The 14807-nt window shown below is 46.3% G+C and overlaps 2 protein-coding genes across 4 annotated transcripts in view; one reads left to right on the plus strand and one right to left on the minus strand.

Moving 5' to 3' along the window:
• LOC147313786 (formin-like protein 2) overlaps positions 1-5020 on the minus strand; it is a 16937-nt gene extending 11917 nt beyond the window's left edge. For both annotated transcript variants that reach the window (XM_086263586.1, XM_086263585.1), the window contains exons 1-9: positions 4519-5020; positions 3258-3341; positions 1516-1596; positions 1305-1381; positions 1133-1216; positions 815-958; positions 617-743; positions 412-488; positions 59-152 (exon numbers count right to left, since the gene is read on the minus strand). In XM_086263586.1, the coding sequence (XP_086119712.1) occupies positions 59-152; positions 412-488; positions 617-743; positions 815-958; positions 1133-1216; positions 1305-1381; positions 1516-1596; positions 3258-3341; positions 4519-4635 (885 nt within the window). In that variant the 5' untranslated portion in view covers positions 4636-5020. The remainder of the gene's footprint in view (positions 1-58; positions 153-411; positions 489-616; positions 744-814; positions 959-1132; positions 1217-1304; positions 1382-1515; positions 1597-3257; positions 3342-4518) is intronic.
• A 1573-nt stretch (positions 5021-6593) lies between these two features.
• Positions 6594-13332, plus strand: LOC147313787 (cyclin-dependent kinase 5 activator 1-like). Of its 2 annotated transcripts, XM_086263588.1 has the most exons (4): positions 6594-6769; positions 6908-7310; positions 7879-8016; positions 12512-13332. In XM_086263588.1, the coding sequence occupies exons 2-4, from the start codon at positions 6936-6938 to the stop codon at positions 13007-13009; spliced, it is 1011 nt and encodes a 336-aa protein (XP_086119714.1). In that variant the 5' UTR covers positions 6594-6769; positions 6908-6935; the 3' UTR covers positions 13010-13332. The 2 variants fall into 2 exon arrangements, with proteins under 2 accessions (XP_086119714.1, XP_086119713.1); XM_086263587.1 differs by having other exon boundaries at positions 6594-7310.
• The last annotated feature ends 1475 nt before the right edge of the window (positions 13333-14807 follow it).

Raw genomic sequence — 14807 nt, forward strand, 5'->3', positions numbered from 1 at the left:
AAATGACAAAAGGATTACTTGTTGTTTTATGTTTAGAGTGTGTTGTTATTTTGTTTACAGTTTTAAAGTTGTCGAAGGCCGACAGGATGATCTCGTGCCCTCCTCTGACCAAACACACTGCGGCCAACAACTCCAAGACCAGAGCCTTTGTCCTGATGAAGAAAATGCATCAAATAAATTTTTAAAAAGCTATTTATAGAGAGAAAAACAAGCTTCACACACTAATTAACAAACAGTGAACAGAAACAATGTCTACATCTGTGGTTTAACTGACTTTGTGGCTTTCTTCTCAGGAGCTGTTTGAATTCACTCAAAGTTTGTATTTTCTAACACGCAGGTGTATTTTGTTCTCTGCCAGCGAGACAGATACAGCAGTGGTAATATTTATATTAGTTGTATCTGCAGATGTACCTTGGGTTCCTGTTGTTGAGGCTGAGAGCAATTTCATTGACAGCGTGAGGATGAGACATCACCATGTTGAAACCGTACTGATGAAGATGAGGACACAGATGAAGGTCAGTAATGTTTCCGGCTCTAAAATCTAAACTTTACAGATTTAGGACAGGTTTGACTTCAAATTGACACAAACGTTCTGTCACCGGGCAGATTAAGTTACCTGGTAGTTCATGATGGCTCTCAGACACATGATACAAACGTGAACATCATCTTTCTTGCACACAAGTCGTGAGTTCTTGAGAGTTCGACGACTCGGCAGCGTGTTGGATCGAGTCACCAGAGTCGAACTACAAACAGAAAATTCACGTTAGCACACCTAGGTGACTTCTGGTTTTATTCATACATTATGTTCTGCTACCTGATGGAGTGTCGAGCTGCTCGGGGTACAGAGGAGGATGGTGAGGGGAGGCTGCAGTCACCATGGAGATCTTCTATCGAACGACTCCAGGGAGAGTCGATGGACGACACCTCGCCTCCAGCCTCTGACTGTTCTCCATCAAACCTGAGCACAAAAAGTTTGTAAAATGTTTGTAAGTCCCAAACCTGCTCCAAACTAATCACCTGAACACTACATTTCATCTGTCGGTGTGATCGCACCATAAAAAGATCCGACATGTGAAGTTCAAAATTCAGACCGAAGCTCAGAAAGCAAAGAGGAAGCCCTGTCTTTACTCACGTGACAGCGTACTGAGCAAACGACAAATATTCAACCAGAACATCAAGACCCCTATTCTCCTCATTCAGAAACTCTCTCACCCACCTGCAGACAGACGGGAGACAGATGTTAGACAGCCATGAGACTGTTAGACAGGTTAGAGAGACAGACAAGTGTTCTGACAGACAGGTACCCAATGTGGTTTGTACGAAGAGAAATCTCGAGTTCTCTGAGCGTCTGAGTTGATTCCTGAACTCTTCTCCTGAACTTCTGCAGACAAACACACAAACTGGTCAATATTTAAAAAAAATATAAACACAGGCCGTAACTGAAGGACTACCAGCAGGACTCTAAAAGAAAGTTTTCTCTGTCAGCGCAATAAACTTTAAACTTTGCCATCTTACCTTCCGTGTGACGGCCGGGTCGAGGAAGCCTCTCAGTTTCTGGATGTAGGTGTGAGGAGGATTCTTGACCTGAAACCTTTCCTACATCAAACATAAAAACAGTGGGACTAGATGGGATCAGATATGAAGCCCCACCCACCACAACGCCTGTCTGACTTTTACTGGGGAAAATAATTCTAAATGTCATTTTTTAAAGAAACTTTAAAATGTTATTAAATTTGCTCTCAACTTTATCAGCTGCAGGATTTTGTCAAATCTCAAATCAACAGAAGTGGGGCAAATTACAGACTGGAACCAAAGGTACGGGGACCCAGAAAGTCCAAGAACCCTAGTCAGGGCTCTAGAGTGCGACCAATTTGGTCGCAAATGCGACCAAATTTTTCAGTGGTGCGACTAAAAAAAAATATTTGGTTGCACCTGTGCGACCAACTGTTCGGGTAGCAAAAAAAAAAAAAAAAATCTGCAACCTTCCCTGTGGTCAAAAAGAGACACACATTATGCCCCTATCGTGGACTAAACCAATCAGAGATAGTAAGGGGCGGGACCTCTCTGATTGGCCGTGGTCCCGTTGAAAGTCCAGGTGGAAGTGGGAGGTGAGTAGCTTGAATAAAGCGATATCAATTCATTAAATCCTGAATCGACTTTTAAATATAACTGTGTTTTGCCAGAAACGCCAGATTCTCAGATTAAAGCTCACAAAACCATTTCAACAACAACCAAACAGCAAATGAGAGCAGGTACACGGACTCCACACAAAGACGTAAACACAGACCCGACGCATCAGAATCAACTTTGTCTTTCTCGGCTTTCTCACCCGACGGCCCGTAGACGGACACGCTGTCGGAGCTTGTTCAGTACTGAAGAAATTTAAACTTTAAATGCCGAACATTGTAGAATATTTTTAAGGTTATCTGCTATAAAAAGCCAGACCAGGAAAATCTCCTTCATGTTTTTCTGTTTTATTCTCAGTTACTTTCACACAAAGGCATCTGCTGTGATGTTCACAATTCTGAAGAAGTCAGTACTGATAAATGATCAGAATTATAATATTTCTGTCTGAGGCTAAGTTGAATCGAATCGGGACTTTGAAAACCAGAATCGAATGGATTATAGAAATCAGTGATGATACCCAGCCCTAGTGAGCAGCCTGGGCACGACAGAAGTGGATGTAGCTGTAATAGGAAAAGAACTATTGCTAACTTTTCTGTTAAGTTAAGGCCTGATCCTTCTGAAATTCATAGCCAGTGCTCTGACACGGTGTCATCAATCTTTGAATGCTGAAAAAGCACAGTGTATCCAGAAAAACACATTATATTATAGAAATTATTATAAAATTTGTGTGCGCCTAACTTTTGTGCCGGTACGCCTAACTTTTTAAAGTTAGGCGTACCTGTACGCCCAGGCAAAAAGTTAGTCTAGAGCCCTGCTAGTCTAAACCAAGAGATATGACATATAACCCAGAAATAACTAAAATGACATACAGGAGAGATGTAAAATGACCGTGAAGAACAAAAACAGCAACAAACAGCTGGAAAAAGTCTAAAATTACATAAAATGCCACATTAGAAACACATAAAACAATCTGTTTTGTAAAATGACCAAAATGGGATAACAAATGACCCCAAAGTCACACAACAAATCATATCTGCACCGTTTATGATTCGTGTCTCTTTCAATATTCAGATCAATGAGTTGAAGCTTCTTAACAATTTGTTCCTGCAGTCCCATAAACATCCACCTACCTGATCACAGATAAGCTCCCACTTCTTTTCATTGTCGTAGGAACGCAGCAGACGCACCTTGTCAGGTGGCAGGTTCATTGAATTCTGAAAATCAGACAGTTTTATTGCTCAAACACGTCTAGAAACAAAAAAGACAACATTTTGAACCCTTAGTCCATGAATACAGACACAAACCCTTAAAGAAAATCAAAGTAATATGTAAATCTCAACCCCCAAACCCTAAATACAGAATGAACTCTAAACTCCCAACTCTTTTTTTTTATTCACTAAACAGCCCAAGACAAAATCTGGATGTTCCAATTCACATGTCTGTACTTAAATCCACAGATTAAATAAAAGAGTCAGTCATACCAAAGGTTGCTCCAAAAACAACAAGATTTGAGCCTTTGAAGATTAAAGTGATGACGATCAACTGATCCTGGATCTGCTGGTTCATCCATGAATTTTTCCATGACATGAAACTTACTTTGTACCAGTTTTATTCAGTGTAAACACAATTAAATGATGGCTGTCAACCAACCATGATATGCTACTCCTGCAGGAGGATCCTGCTGTTACTAGTGGACCATGTGACCACTATTAAGTGATTCTTTAGTTAGCTTGACTTGTGACTTTTAGAGATACTGAGTCAGGTCGTATACCTTCAAAGGTCAGCTGTTTCATATTTTCAGTGGATAGCTAAAGTGGCTTATAGCCCTCATACTGAAGCTCATGTCAGGGTGAAACTTCGAGCCCTCCTATTGGTCCAGTCCCAGAGCTGCTGATCATGGTTTCCAGTATCAACGTGTTTCCCCTGTCTGACTTGGCTAATCTAATTCTCTTGTGTTTTTGAAGACCTGAACAAACTGTAGAGGGGCTTTGAGCGTGAATCTGAAGACAAGCGTGTGAACAGACTCTTGAACAGACCCAGCTGGTTCTGATGTGGTTCTGAATGTTCCTCCCTTTAGATCCAGATTCAGACCAGGATCTGTGTCTCCTGAGCCAGACTACATCACAGTTTACAGAATGAACCTGCAGAACTATAGACCTCTAGGACCAAAGACCACAGGAGAAGTGACCTGGAGAACCAGAAACCCAAAGAGGGGAAACTTACAGATCCAGAGCCCTGCAGAACCACAGGCATTTAAAACCAGTAGATCTGGAGACCAGGATCTCATGGCCTGGTGATCAGGTTCTGCAGAGACCACTAACCCACGCCAGACCTGCAGAGTGTGACTGCATATTTTCAGCATGCCTGTGTGTGTCTGTGCGAGTATCCTACCAGTGCGATGGAGAACCTCTCCTCTAGCTCGGCCGGGTCTGGCATCGGGAGTCGAACCGGAGCAGCTCTGGACCGGATGACGGCCAGCTGGCTCTCCATGCTCTCGGCGTTACCCATCACATGCGCCGTGAACACACACCGAGCAGGAACACGGGAACACACCCACCCACAGCAGCACACACACTCAGCACACACACAGGAACATGTGGTCGACCATCACTATGAACGTAGATGGGTGGTCGAGCTGCTGAAGGCCTGTCTCTCTCTCTCTCCTGTCTGACTCCTCAGACGATGAAGAGCGTCTGCCTCCTCCTCCTCTTTGCCTGTCTCTCTCTCTCTCTCTGTCTCTTTGTCTCTCTCCCTCACCGCTGCCACTGCCGCTGCTGATGCTTCTGCTGCTGATCCAGATGAAGCCTGCTTGGCTGCTGTGTTATTGTGTGTTTGTTTGTCTGAAATGTGTGTGTGTGTGAGCGCGCGTGGCAGATCAGTCGGTTAATCCTCCCCCTCTCCTCCCCCACACGAAGAAAGAAAGAGAGAGTCGGCCTCCCCCCTCTTTGTCTCTCTCTCTCCCAGCTGCAGTCTCTGTGCAGCTTGCTCCACCCTCCCTCCACCCTCTCTCTGCCTCCTCAGACAATGAACCTTCTGCTGCCACAGGCCCCGCCCACCAACACACACACACACACATGCAGCGCTGTGAGTAATCTGACTCTGGATCAGCTGTGTGTGTTTTCATTAGTCTATAATAAACAAGATTTGTTGTTAAACATGTAAATCTTGGGTTTGATCCCACACATGTGTTACCATGGACACAGATTATTTACAGCAATAAACCATGTTTCCAGCTTTCAAACATTAAACGTGCTTGTATTGTAGTTTTATGATTTTAACTCTAAAACAACAATATTAAATTACACATGTACCAAAGAAAACTGCAGACTAACGAACACTCCTCCTTCATTTGTCACACAACTTCTTCACAAATAACATTTTTACCATTAATTCAAAAATGACTGATCACCATCTCACAGACGTAACTTTATGTACAGCTACTTTCAGTACCATTGATACTCATTTAGACTCTTTATATAATATCCTATTAGAGCGATTAGAGCACACTGTAGGTATTACAGGTACTGCGCTGCAGTGGTTTGTATCATATCTATCTAATAGACTCCAATTTGTGCATGTAAATGGAGAGTCCTCTTCACACACTAAGGCCAATTATGGAGTTCCACAGGGTTCAGTGCTAGGACCAATTCTGTTTACAGATACCCAATAACACACACCAATGAGTTAAACTGCAGGAATGTCTTAAAGACATAAAGACCTGGATGACCGCTAACTTTCTGCTTCTTAATTCAGATCAAACTGAGGTTATTGTACTCGGCCCTGAAAATCTTAGAAATATGGTATCTAACCAGATTCTTACTCTGGATGGCAATACCTTGGCCTCCAGTAACACTGTGAGGAACCTCATTTTTGACCAGGATATGTCGTTCAATGCACATATTGAAATATGTAGGACTGCTTTCTCACTTTCCTCTGAAAGCTCCTCGAATATCCAGCCTGAAAATATCTAAATGCCTTCATTAATTTTTACTTAATAACTCAGTGATTTAGTAAGTGTGACTTAAAAATGTATTCAAATGTTTTAGAGTTAAACAAAAGCTCATCAGCAACAACCAGTTCTTTTCAGTCACTGCATCTCTTCCTACTCCTCCTCAGCAACAGGACAGCTCCCTCTGGAGGACACTGAGAAAACTGCAGGTCAAACTGAGAGGTCTGATTAGTGTGTTTGTGGTAATAGAGATCAATAAAGCTGATTCTGAATCTGTACTAATAAAAGCTCCACCGAGCAATCAAACAGCTGAACCGTCACACAGGATGCATCTGCCTTTAATCTGACAAGCTCATGATCTCCGACATTTTATAGTGTAAGGTTCCGGCTTTGGTTTCCTGCACAATAAAAGCCTTGCAGCTTGTCTCTTCTGAGAGGCTTTTATTGTGAAACATCCACAGGAAGTGGGGTTTGAACTGCAGATCACAGATGAGCCAAAAACATGTGGATCAGTACTTCTGTTTGTGTACCTCAGTGTGTATTTGTACACAGTATGTCAGTTTACTTTCTCCACCTCTCCAGGTGTATCCAGGTGTTGCAATAGATGCCTCGCAGCTGCTTGTCTCTCCAAGTGCATTGTGGGTGACTGCATCTGTTTCTTTGTTGTAAAAACAACGGATCAGAGACTAAAACGTAAGCCCTGCACGCCAGCCTGCATCACACGCGGACAGGTGAGACAGACAGACGGATGGGCTTTCTCTCTCCTCTTCTCTCTTTCTCATCCCCTCCTTGTTCCTTTTCCTCCCTCCTCCTCCTCCTCTGTTGCTGCAGTGCCTCTCGCCTCCATCTGGTTGTCGTCATGGGAACGGTGCTGTCTCTGTCTCCGGGCTCACGGAAAGCCGCTCGGGGCCCGGAGGAGCTCGCGGTAAAGAAGCCGCTGGAGGAGGAGGAGAAGGACGGAACAAGGAAGAAGAAGAGGCACCCGGTGCTCCTGCACGCGCTCAGCTGGAAGAAACGGCTCGTGGCCGCGCGAGCGAAGAGGAAGGGAGGGAAGAAAGTGAAGCCCGCAGTGTCCGAGCCCAGGCACGTGCAGCAGGAGCGCCGCGAGCCCAGAGTAGCGAAGCCCGGACACAAACACGGACCCATCCCGGTGCCCGTGCCCACGGTCCCAGACCAGAACCAGAGACAGGCCTGGCCCGAGCCGCTCGTGTCCCCACGGAGGGTGGTGGTTCAGGTGGGTGAGTCAGTGAGGGGTGCTCATGTGTGTTGGCAGAGGTCATCAGCTGGTTTTTAATCAGAGACACGTAGACAGACAGACAGTAAGTGCATGCGCTTGAAGGTCAGAACATTAGGAACAGTGAAGGCAGAAAAACGTGATGCTAAATAATAAAAATGGAGAAGCCGTGAAACCTAACAAAGGAATCAGGAATAATAGATGTAAAATAATTAATATAAATTCATTCATAAAATAAGATTTTTATAAAATGGGGGTGTAAGAAGAATTATTCTGAAATTAATAATAACTAGAAACTCTGTGGTGAATACAGTTTTATTGTTAAGGGTCTGAGGTGGTTCAAAGACAGTTTTCAGTCTAAAAAACCCGGAGGAAAAAAACTCCCATCTGATTATAAAGTTTAAAACATCAGAGGGCACCACACACATCCACCCAGAGGACAGGTTCCACCTACAGAACCTTCAACAGAACCTCAGGTTCTACAGAAACCCAAACACTTTGTTCTACTTCCTGTGTTACAACAAAAAGCTTCCTCTCCTCGCTCCTTGTTTCCTTGTCTTCTCTGCAGGCGTCCACAGGTGAGCTCCTACGCTGTCTCTCCGACTTCATGTGTCGCCGCTGTGTCAAACTGAAGGAGCTCTCATCCAATCAGATCGTTCTGTGGTTCAGAAACGTGGACCGAGCGTTGCTCGTTCAGGGTTGGCAGGTGAGAGCCCATCTGTGTGTCTGTGCTAGTCTCACCTGTCCAGAGCTGTTATCTGCATTCATTTACCTTAACCTCAGGGTTTAACATGTGTGCTTACATGAAAGGGGCAGGGCTTGTAACTCCTCTGGCCAGTCACGGTGTTTACAGTGGTGACAGCTGAGTGGCTTATTTCCAAAGGAAGACAAACTGTATATTAGAGAGATATGAAGGTTTCAGACATGCTACAGACTGAAAGTAACAGACTGCTCCACACAGAGCACTGTCGGTGGAAACGTGTGTGTGTGTCTGTGTTTGTGTGTGTGTGCACTTTAACTTCATGTTGTATGTTTTTATTTCATATCTACTGTGGTATTTAATAAACATGTCATGTTACTGTAGGTTGTTGCTGTGTTTACAAACTGCTGCTGAAAATTAACCTCAGCATCGATGTTTGGGCGTTGCATGTTAAAAATGATAAAACGTTACATTCAGGTCATGTTAGCACAGCTGAAAACTGGAGGAGCATGCTTGGTTTTGTTTGGCTTGGTTTGGTTCTGCTTGGTTTGGTTTGGTTCAGTTTGGCTTTGTTTGGTTTAGGTTGGTTTGGTTGGGTTAGGCTTGGTTTGATTGGCCTCCTCAGTTTCTGTGGGCTCGATTATTGTCTCAAGAGAACATCAGACTTCAGGGAGATCGATGGTTGGTGGCAGTTCTGAGACATGAGCCTCTGAAGCCTTGATCTCTTTCAAATCCCTTCTCCAGAAATTTGCAGTGGCAGTCAGAATGAAGGAAGACGGGTGGACGAATAACTACATGAACAAATCAGTCCTCCTCTTACTTCCAAGATAAGATAAGATAGAACTTTATTAATCCCTCGGGTGGGTTCCTCTGGGAAATTCGACTTTCCAGCATCAAGTCTGAACTGGGTTGTTTAATCTTCAGTTTGCAGCCGTCTGCTTTTAAGGGGTTAATGATGTAATTTTAATAAGGAGAGATCACTTGGATGAATTGAATGTAATTCACTGAGATAGAGAAATTATATTATTTTAAATGTATTCTGCCATTAGACTCTGATGACCCGTCATGGCAAAGTGGACTACCAGTGGTGATAGGATTTAGAACAGGACTCCTGGGAGTCTAGACACTGGTTTGGATGGGGCTCCAATTGAGGTGTCTATGAGGTGGAGATGGGATGGAGGTGGGATGTACAAATGAGAGTCTGAAAGGGAGAATGACTGAGAGCATAGATTGAATCTATGCAAATTGGGGGCTGATTGGCTCAAAGATGGCGGGCGATAAAATGAGCCTAACACCCAGGAAAGCAGGTGTATGCTTATTGAACTTAGGCATAAGCTTCATAATGATGTCACTTGGATGTCTTCTGCTATTGGTCAGTCATCATCGGTGGAAGTGTTGTGACACTACGAACTATAATAATAATAATAATAATAATAATAATAATAATAATAATAATAATACATTTTATTTATAGGCGCCTTTCAGACCCTCAAGGTCACCTCACAGTAGCACGTAAACGTGAACTAATAGATAACAATGATATTAATCCAGAATAATTCACCTATTAGTTCAGCTGCTCTTTCTGTAGTACTAGTACTGTTGTCCCTTCATTGCCCTGTCATTGGCTGGCGTTGGCCAGGTGATAGAGCATGTTGTCTGCTAAATGGAAGGCTGATTGTTTGATTGAGATCAGTCCACATTTTGAAACGTGTCCTTGGGCATTGTACCGTCCTCAGAAAGACCACTATAGTGGGTCCGGGATGGGCGTGAGGTTCTGGGGGCGCTCCGTCTCTGGGCTGGGGCCCGGGCCGGGCCTCGGGGGCTTGGGTCCTGGTTGGTGTGTTGCTGGGGTTGTGGGCGGGTGGGTGCATGGGGGCCCAGCCCTGGAGCAGGGTGCCGCCGGTGCATCGAGCCACCTGGGGGGCTCTTCAACTGGTGGGGAAGATTGTCACATCTTGCAGGAGCTTTCCTCTCCTCAGGGGCTCTCTCTGCGGGAGGGGGAGATACAGGAGAGGTGGAAGAAGATCTCAGCCTGGGTGTTTATTGTCTTATGTAGTCTGGAAGAAGAGTGGATGGTGGGGTGGGTGCAGTTTTCTCTGTGGTGGGGTTGGGTGGACTGTCCCGGGCTCTGTGGGGCCGGGAGGCGCTGCTGCTCTGGGCCCCGGTCTGGATGGGCCTGGGCCCCCTTTCCCTGGCGGATCGCGGAGTATGGGGGTGCCTACTGGGGTCAGCGGGGGAGCTGGCCCCAGGGAGGGGTCACTTGCCCCTCCCTTCCTTCCCTCCCCATCTCCAGCTGCCTCCCTCTTCCTGCTCCACCACAACCACCCACACATGCAGGACCTTGGAGTAGGGGTATGTCACCAGGGTGCAGAGGAGACCCCCCCCCCCCCCCCCCCCCTTCCCCGTCCCCTTCTGGCTGCCTCTGCCTCAATTTTATCCCACAACTTAGACATTCACATTACTCACACTCTCATTACACATACATATAGGATCTTGGGGGTGGGCACGATACACGGAATCCAAAGTACCATCAGGGTGTACACCCCACCCCTGGTGTCGTTGCCCACCTCTCAATTTTGAATACACGTAGACACTGAGGGCTAGCAGGAGGGACCATGCGCTTACCTGCTGCTCTCTGGCAGGTAGCTCCATGCCCTCCTGGGTTTTAAATGCACCTTAGAACACACATGCATCAACACTACAATGAGCGGGTGGAGGGAGGTTTGGAGTCTTCTCTCACCCCCATTCTCTGCGACCTGCTGGAGCGGGGGGGCTAGGAGGAGGAGTTGGCCGTCCGACTGCGGTCTGGAGTGTGGGGCCTTCCTGCTGCTGCGGAGTCGGGGCGGTCTGCCTCCCCCCACTGCAGGGAAAAGGGTAACACCACCTGGGTCTGGGTGCAGTTCCCCCCTCCAGGGCCAAGGGTACCTAGACCCGGTTTGTAGAGTACGCTTGGGGAGTGTGATTGTGTGTACAGCGTCTCTTTATGTCTGTCTCCACGTTGTTTGAGTGTGGAGTAAGTGCATATGAGAGCATGAGGGTGGGAATGGATGTTTGTATATGTGTGTGCCTGTATTTCTGTGTCTATATGTCAGGTTGGGTGTCAGGCGCCACCTCTCTGGGGACATCTTAGGCCCTCCAAGGTTTGGAGGCCTATCTCCCCCTACCACCACTTCCCTGCCAGTGGCGGACTCCCTCAGACATCGGTGCGTTGGTGGTTCTTTGTGTCCGGGGATGGGCGTCCAGGTACACACCGGCTCACTCCTTGGCGGCCGCTTATTGGGGCCTGGGGCCTGGGGCTCGCTCGGGCCACTTCGGAGGTGGGGTGCCCCCGGCCTCTCGGCCTGGGGCTCGGTCACTCAGGCACGGCTGGCTGCCGGCGGAGCTCACGGGCGCGTCACTGCAACTCCCCCTGGCTTCTGCTCCGCGGCTGCTGAGTGAGCCCTCATCTGGGACTCTCCTCAGCTCTTTCTGGGACAGTGGCGCGGCTGCCCCTCTGTTGGTCTTCCTTGGTCTCTTGTGTTCTGGGGGCCTCTGGATGTCTGGAGTTTTGATCTCCTCCATACCTGCTTCATGCCCTGGAGGACGGGGCTGTGGCCCCCCCACACCCTCTAGCAGATCATTACATGAAGGAACCTTTAAAAAACAAAAAACAAAAACAAGCGCGTCCATGCTCACAGGTGTACACACGGGTGATCACACCCACAAACTACACCCTTTTTGGCTCCTACCTCAAAGCACACTGTGTTCTGTTGATCTTATGTGCTGCACAATAATGTTTAATATTTAGTATTTACTGTCATATTCCCATATATCATTGTGAGGTTGTTTATTCTATTACTCTTGTTCTCTTCTGCTTGTTTTCTTTTTTCTTTCTCAGCAGGTGACCCAGGTGATCGATATATGCATTTTTTTTTCTTCTTTTTTTTTTCTGCTCATTCTGTTGGTTTTTGTCTTTTGCCCTTCTCCCCTGTCCCTCTTCTCAGCTGTTTCTCTTTCCCTCTTTCTTTCTCCCCTTCTTTCCCCCAGTCAAGTCTGTCCCGTATTCAATAAGTGAAAATAAAATGAACAATAAAAGGTGAATCAAATGGACCATTACGGCAAGGCTGGGATGGTCAATTTGGTAAAGTAAATCCGTTGGGTCTCTTTCTTTGCCTTTAGACAAAAATTCTGATGGCAAAAGAGCCAAACGGGACAGGCAAAAAAAAAAAAAAAAGAAAAAAAAAAAAAGAAAGACCACTATAGTGAGTGTAAAACAGCTCTGTATGAGTGTGGATGGACGTGTGGATGGATGAGTGGACAAATGTGTGGACAGATGTGTGGATGAATGAGTGGATAGATGTGTGGTTGGATGAGTGGACAGATGTGTGCATGGATGTGTGGATGAGTGGGTGGATGGACGTGTGGATGCATGTGTGGACGTATGGGTGGACAGATGGGAGGATGGATGGGTGGATGACTCTAAGACTGGTTGTAAAGTCCACTCTCGGTTGTCCCCCTGCAGGACCAGTGCTTCATCAGTCCGGCCAGCCTGGTGTTTGTGTACCTGCTGTGCAGGGATGTGGTGGATGAGGATACTGCTTCAGAGCACGAGCTCCACGCCACATTCCTCACCTGTCTCTATCTGGCCTACTCCTACTTGGGCAACGAGATCTCCTACCCCCTGAAGCCTTTCCTAGTGGAGTCCAGTCGTGATGCATTCTGGGATCGAGCGCTAGAGCTGATCGAGCGCCTTAGCGGCAACATGCTGCGAATCAACGCTGATCCACACTTCTTCACCGAGGTGTTTCAGGACCTGAAGAAGCAGGGCACATCAAGAGCGAGGGAAGCGGAGAAAGATGGGAAACAGCAGGAGAAGGAGGAGTTGAAAGAGGGGCAGGAGGAAAAGATGGAGAAGAAGGAGGACGTCAGCAAAGAGAAACCTGAGGAGCAGCAGCAGCAAGAGAAGGAGGGGCCGAATGAAGACGATGAAGAAGGCAAGCTGGATGATCTGGACCGCTAACAGAGAGAGGAGATCGGCAGTGTTTGTTACAGAGACTTGCCCAGCAACCATTGACCTGCTAGGGTCTGAATGTAAACCGCTGTTAGCGCGGCGACTGACAAGCGGCAGGCGCGATGCCAAAAGTTTTACAGACACTAGCTCACTTTAACTGCATGATGTCAATCAAGCTTGTAGACAAGTTACCATGGCAACCCTACCATCTCAAGCCTTATTTTGTTTAGTTGCACAATTTGGGGGTAGGGACAGAAAGCATCACACGTGACAGCAGCATGTTCAGGTCAACGCTGGTTTTGGTTCTGTTCTGAGGTTTCGTTTCTGAGTTGGTGGGGTTTTTTTGGGGGGTGGGTGGGTGTTTCTGGGTTCTGCCATTCTTTAAAAAACAAACCATGTATTGTTTTTTTTTAATGGGACTGACCTGAATGCTGCCCGTCTGAGGCGGTCCGCTGGTTAGAGTTGGGGTAACAGGTGACAACCCCTACAAACATGCAGGTTAGCATGTGGTGATGCATAATGATTAAATCTGGAGTTTTAATGTGTTAATGAAATAGTATCACTTAGTTTTATAAGGACAGAGGCAGTGATGCTGTACGCCCTGTACCTGCACAGGTGTGTGCACGAGTGAGTTCCAACCAGAAAGAAAACCATCTATTTTCTTTTGATAGAGTCAGAAAAGCTGGAGGGGGCAGACATAGAGCTTTAAAACGACTCATTTTTTATTACGTCTGACTCATCGTAGATGGAGTGCACAGGGAGATGTTTGTGGTTCATGAACTGCAGGTTTTTTTTTTTTTTTTTTAATCATTGGACGTTGATCAGCAGGACAATTGGTGATCGTCTCAGCTCTGAAACTGTCCTGTGCTGATCAGCAAGCTGCTTCAACTCGTTTCCTTCCTTTACTTTAGCTGGACTGAAGTTACTCACTGAGAGACAGGGATGCAGGAAAGGTTCCAGGTGTTTCACTTCATGTGGTTGTGCAGATGAAATCGTCTTTGAAAATAACTTGTTATTGTATTTATTCAGCTCATCAGAGCCCAAAGTGTATTTATTGATCAGAATCAATATTATTGAATGTTGAGTGGAAGATCTCCTCCTCCAGGAGGTTAGGGATGAAAATCTGACATTTTAACTTCCTGTAAACATAGTCCCATTAACAGAGCTGTGTAATGCAGATTTTCTCAGACAGGTCGTGTGACCTGGCAGTCAGCTGACGTGATTTTGATGTTTTCTGTCTCTGGTCTGAAAGTTGAATGTAAAAGCAGTCAGATCGACTGACCCTGCTGAACCATCATCATAAACAACAAAAGTCAGCTGTGTGTGTGTGACCTCTTATTTCCCTTTTCACCTGTGGTTTCATCTGCAGGCCACACTCTGTTCTACCTGCCTGTATCCATGGAATGAAAGATGAAGGTTTGAACCTGTCTGCTTGTGTTGTTTGGGTAACCCTCGGTCTTCAGACGGGACGAGAGTTCAGACCTGAGTCCCAGTTCATCCTGTTAGCCCTTTAAACTAGATCTTAAATGTGCCACTACGTGCACACTGCTAAATCTGAAGTGGCCAGAAGTTTGTGATGTGATGACAACTGCAGTCGTGGTTATTTCAGCCCCCTGACTGATGCCGAGACTGAGAGACAAGACCCTAAGTCAGGGGTGGGGAACTCGAGAGCTGGTGTCCTGCAGGTTTTAGATGTGTCCTTCTTCTTCTGAATCTGAATCTGTGTAGGGTTTATTGGCGGTTGGCAAACAGCAAGATGGTGCATTACCGCCACCAACTGGTGTGGAGTGTTAGATGTGCACTTGAT

Source organism: Aulonocara sp. 'chitande type north' Nkhata Bay, linkage group LG15 (assembly GCF_057382095.1).
Source record: "Aulonocara sp. 'chitande type north' Nkhata Bay isolate Kocher_YH1m ecotype deep benthic linkage group LG15, A_spYH_male_GT1.1, whole genome shotgun sequence".
Classification (NCBI taxonomy): domain Eukaryota; kingdom Metazoa; phylum Chordata; class Actinopteri; order Cichliformes; family Cichlidae; genus Aulonocara; species Aulonocara sp. 'chitande type north' Nkhata Bay.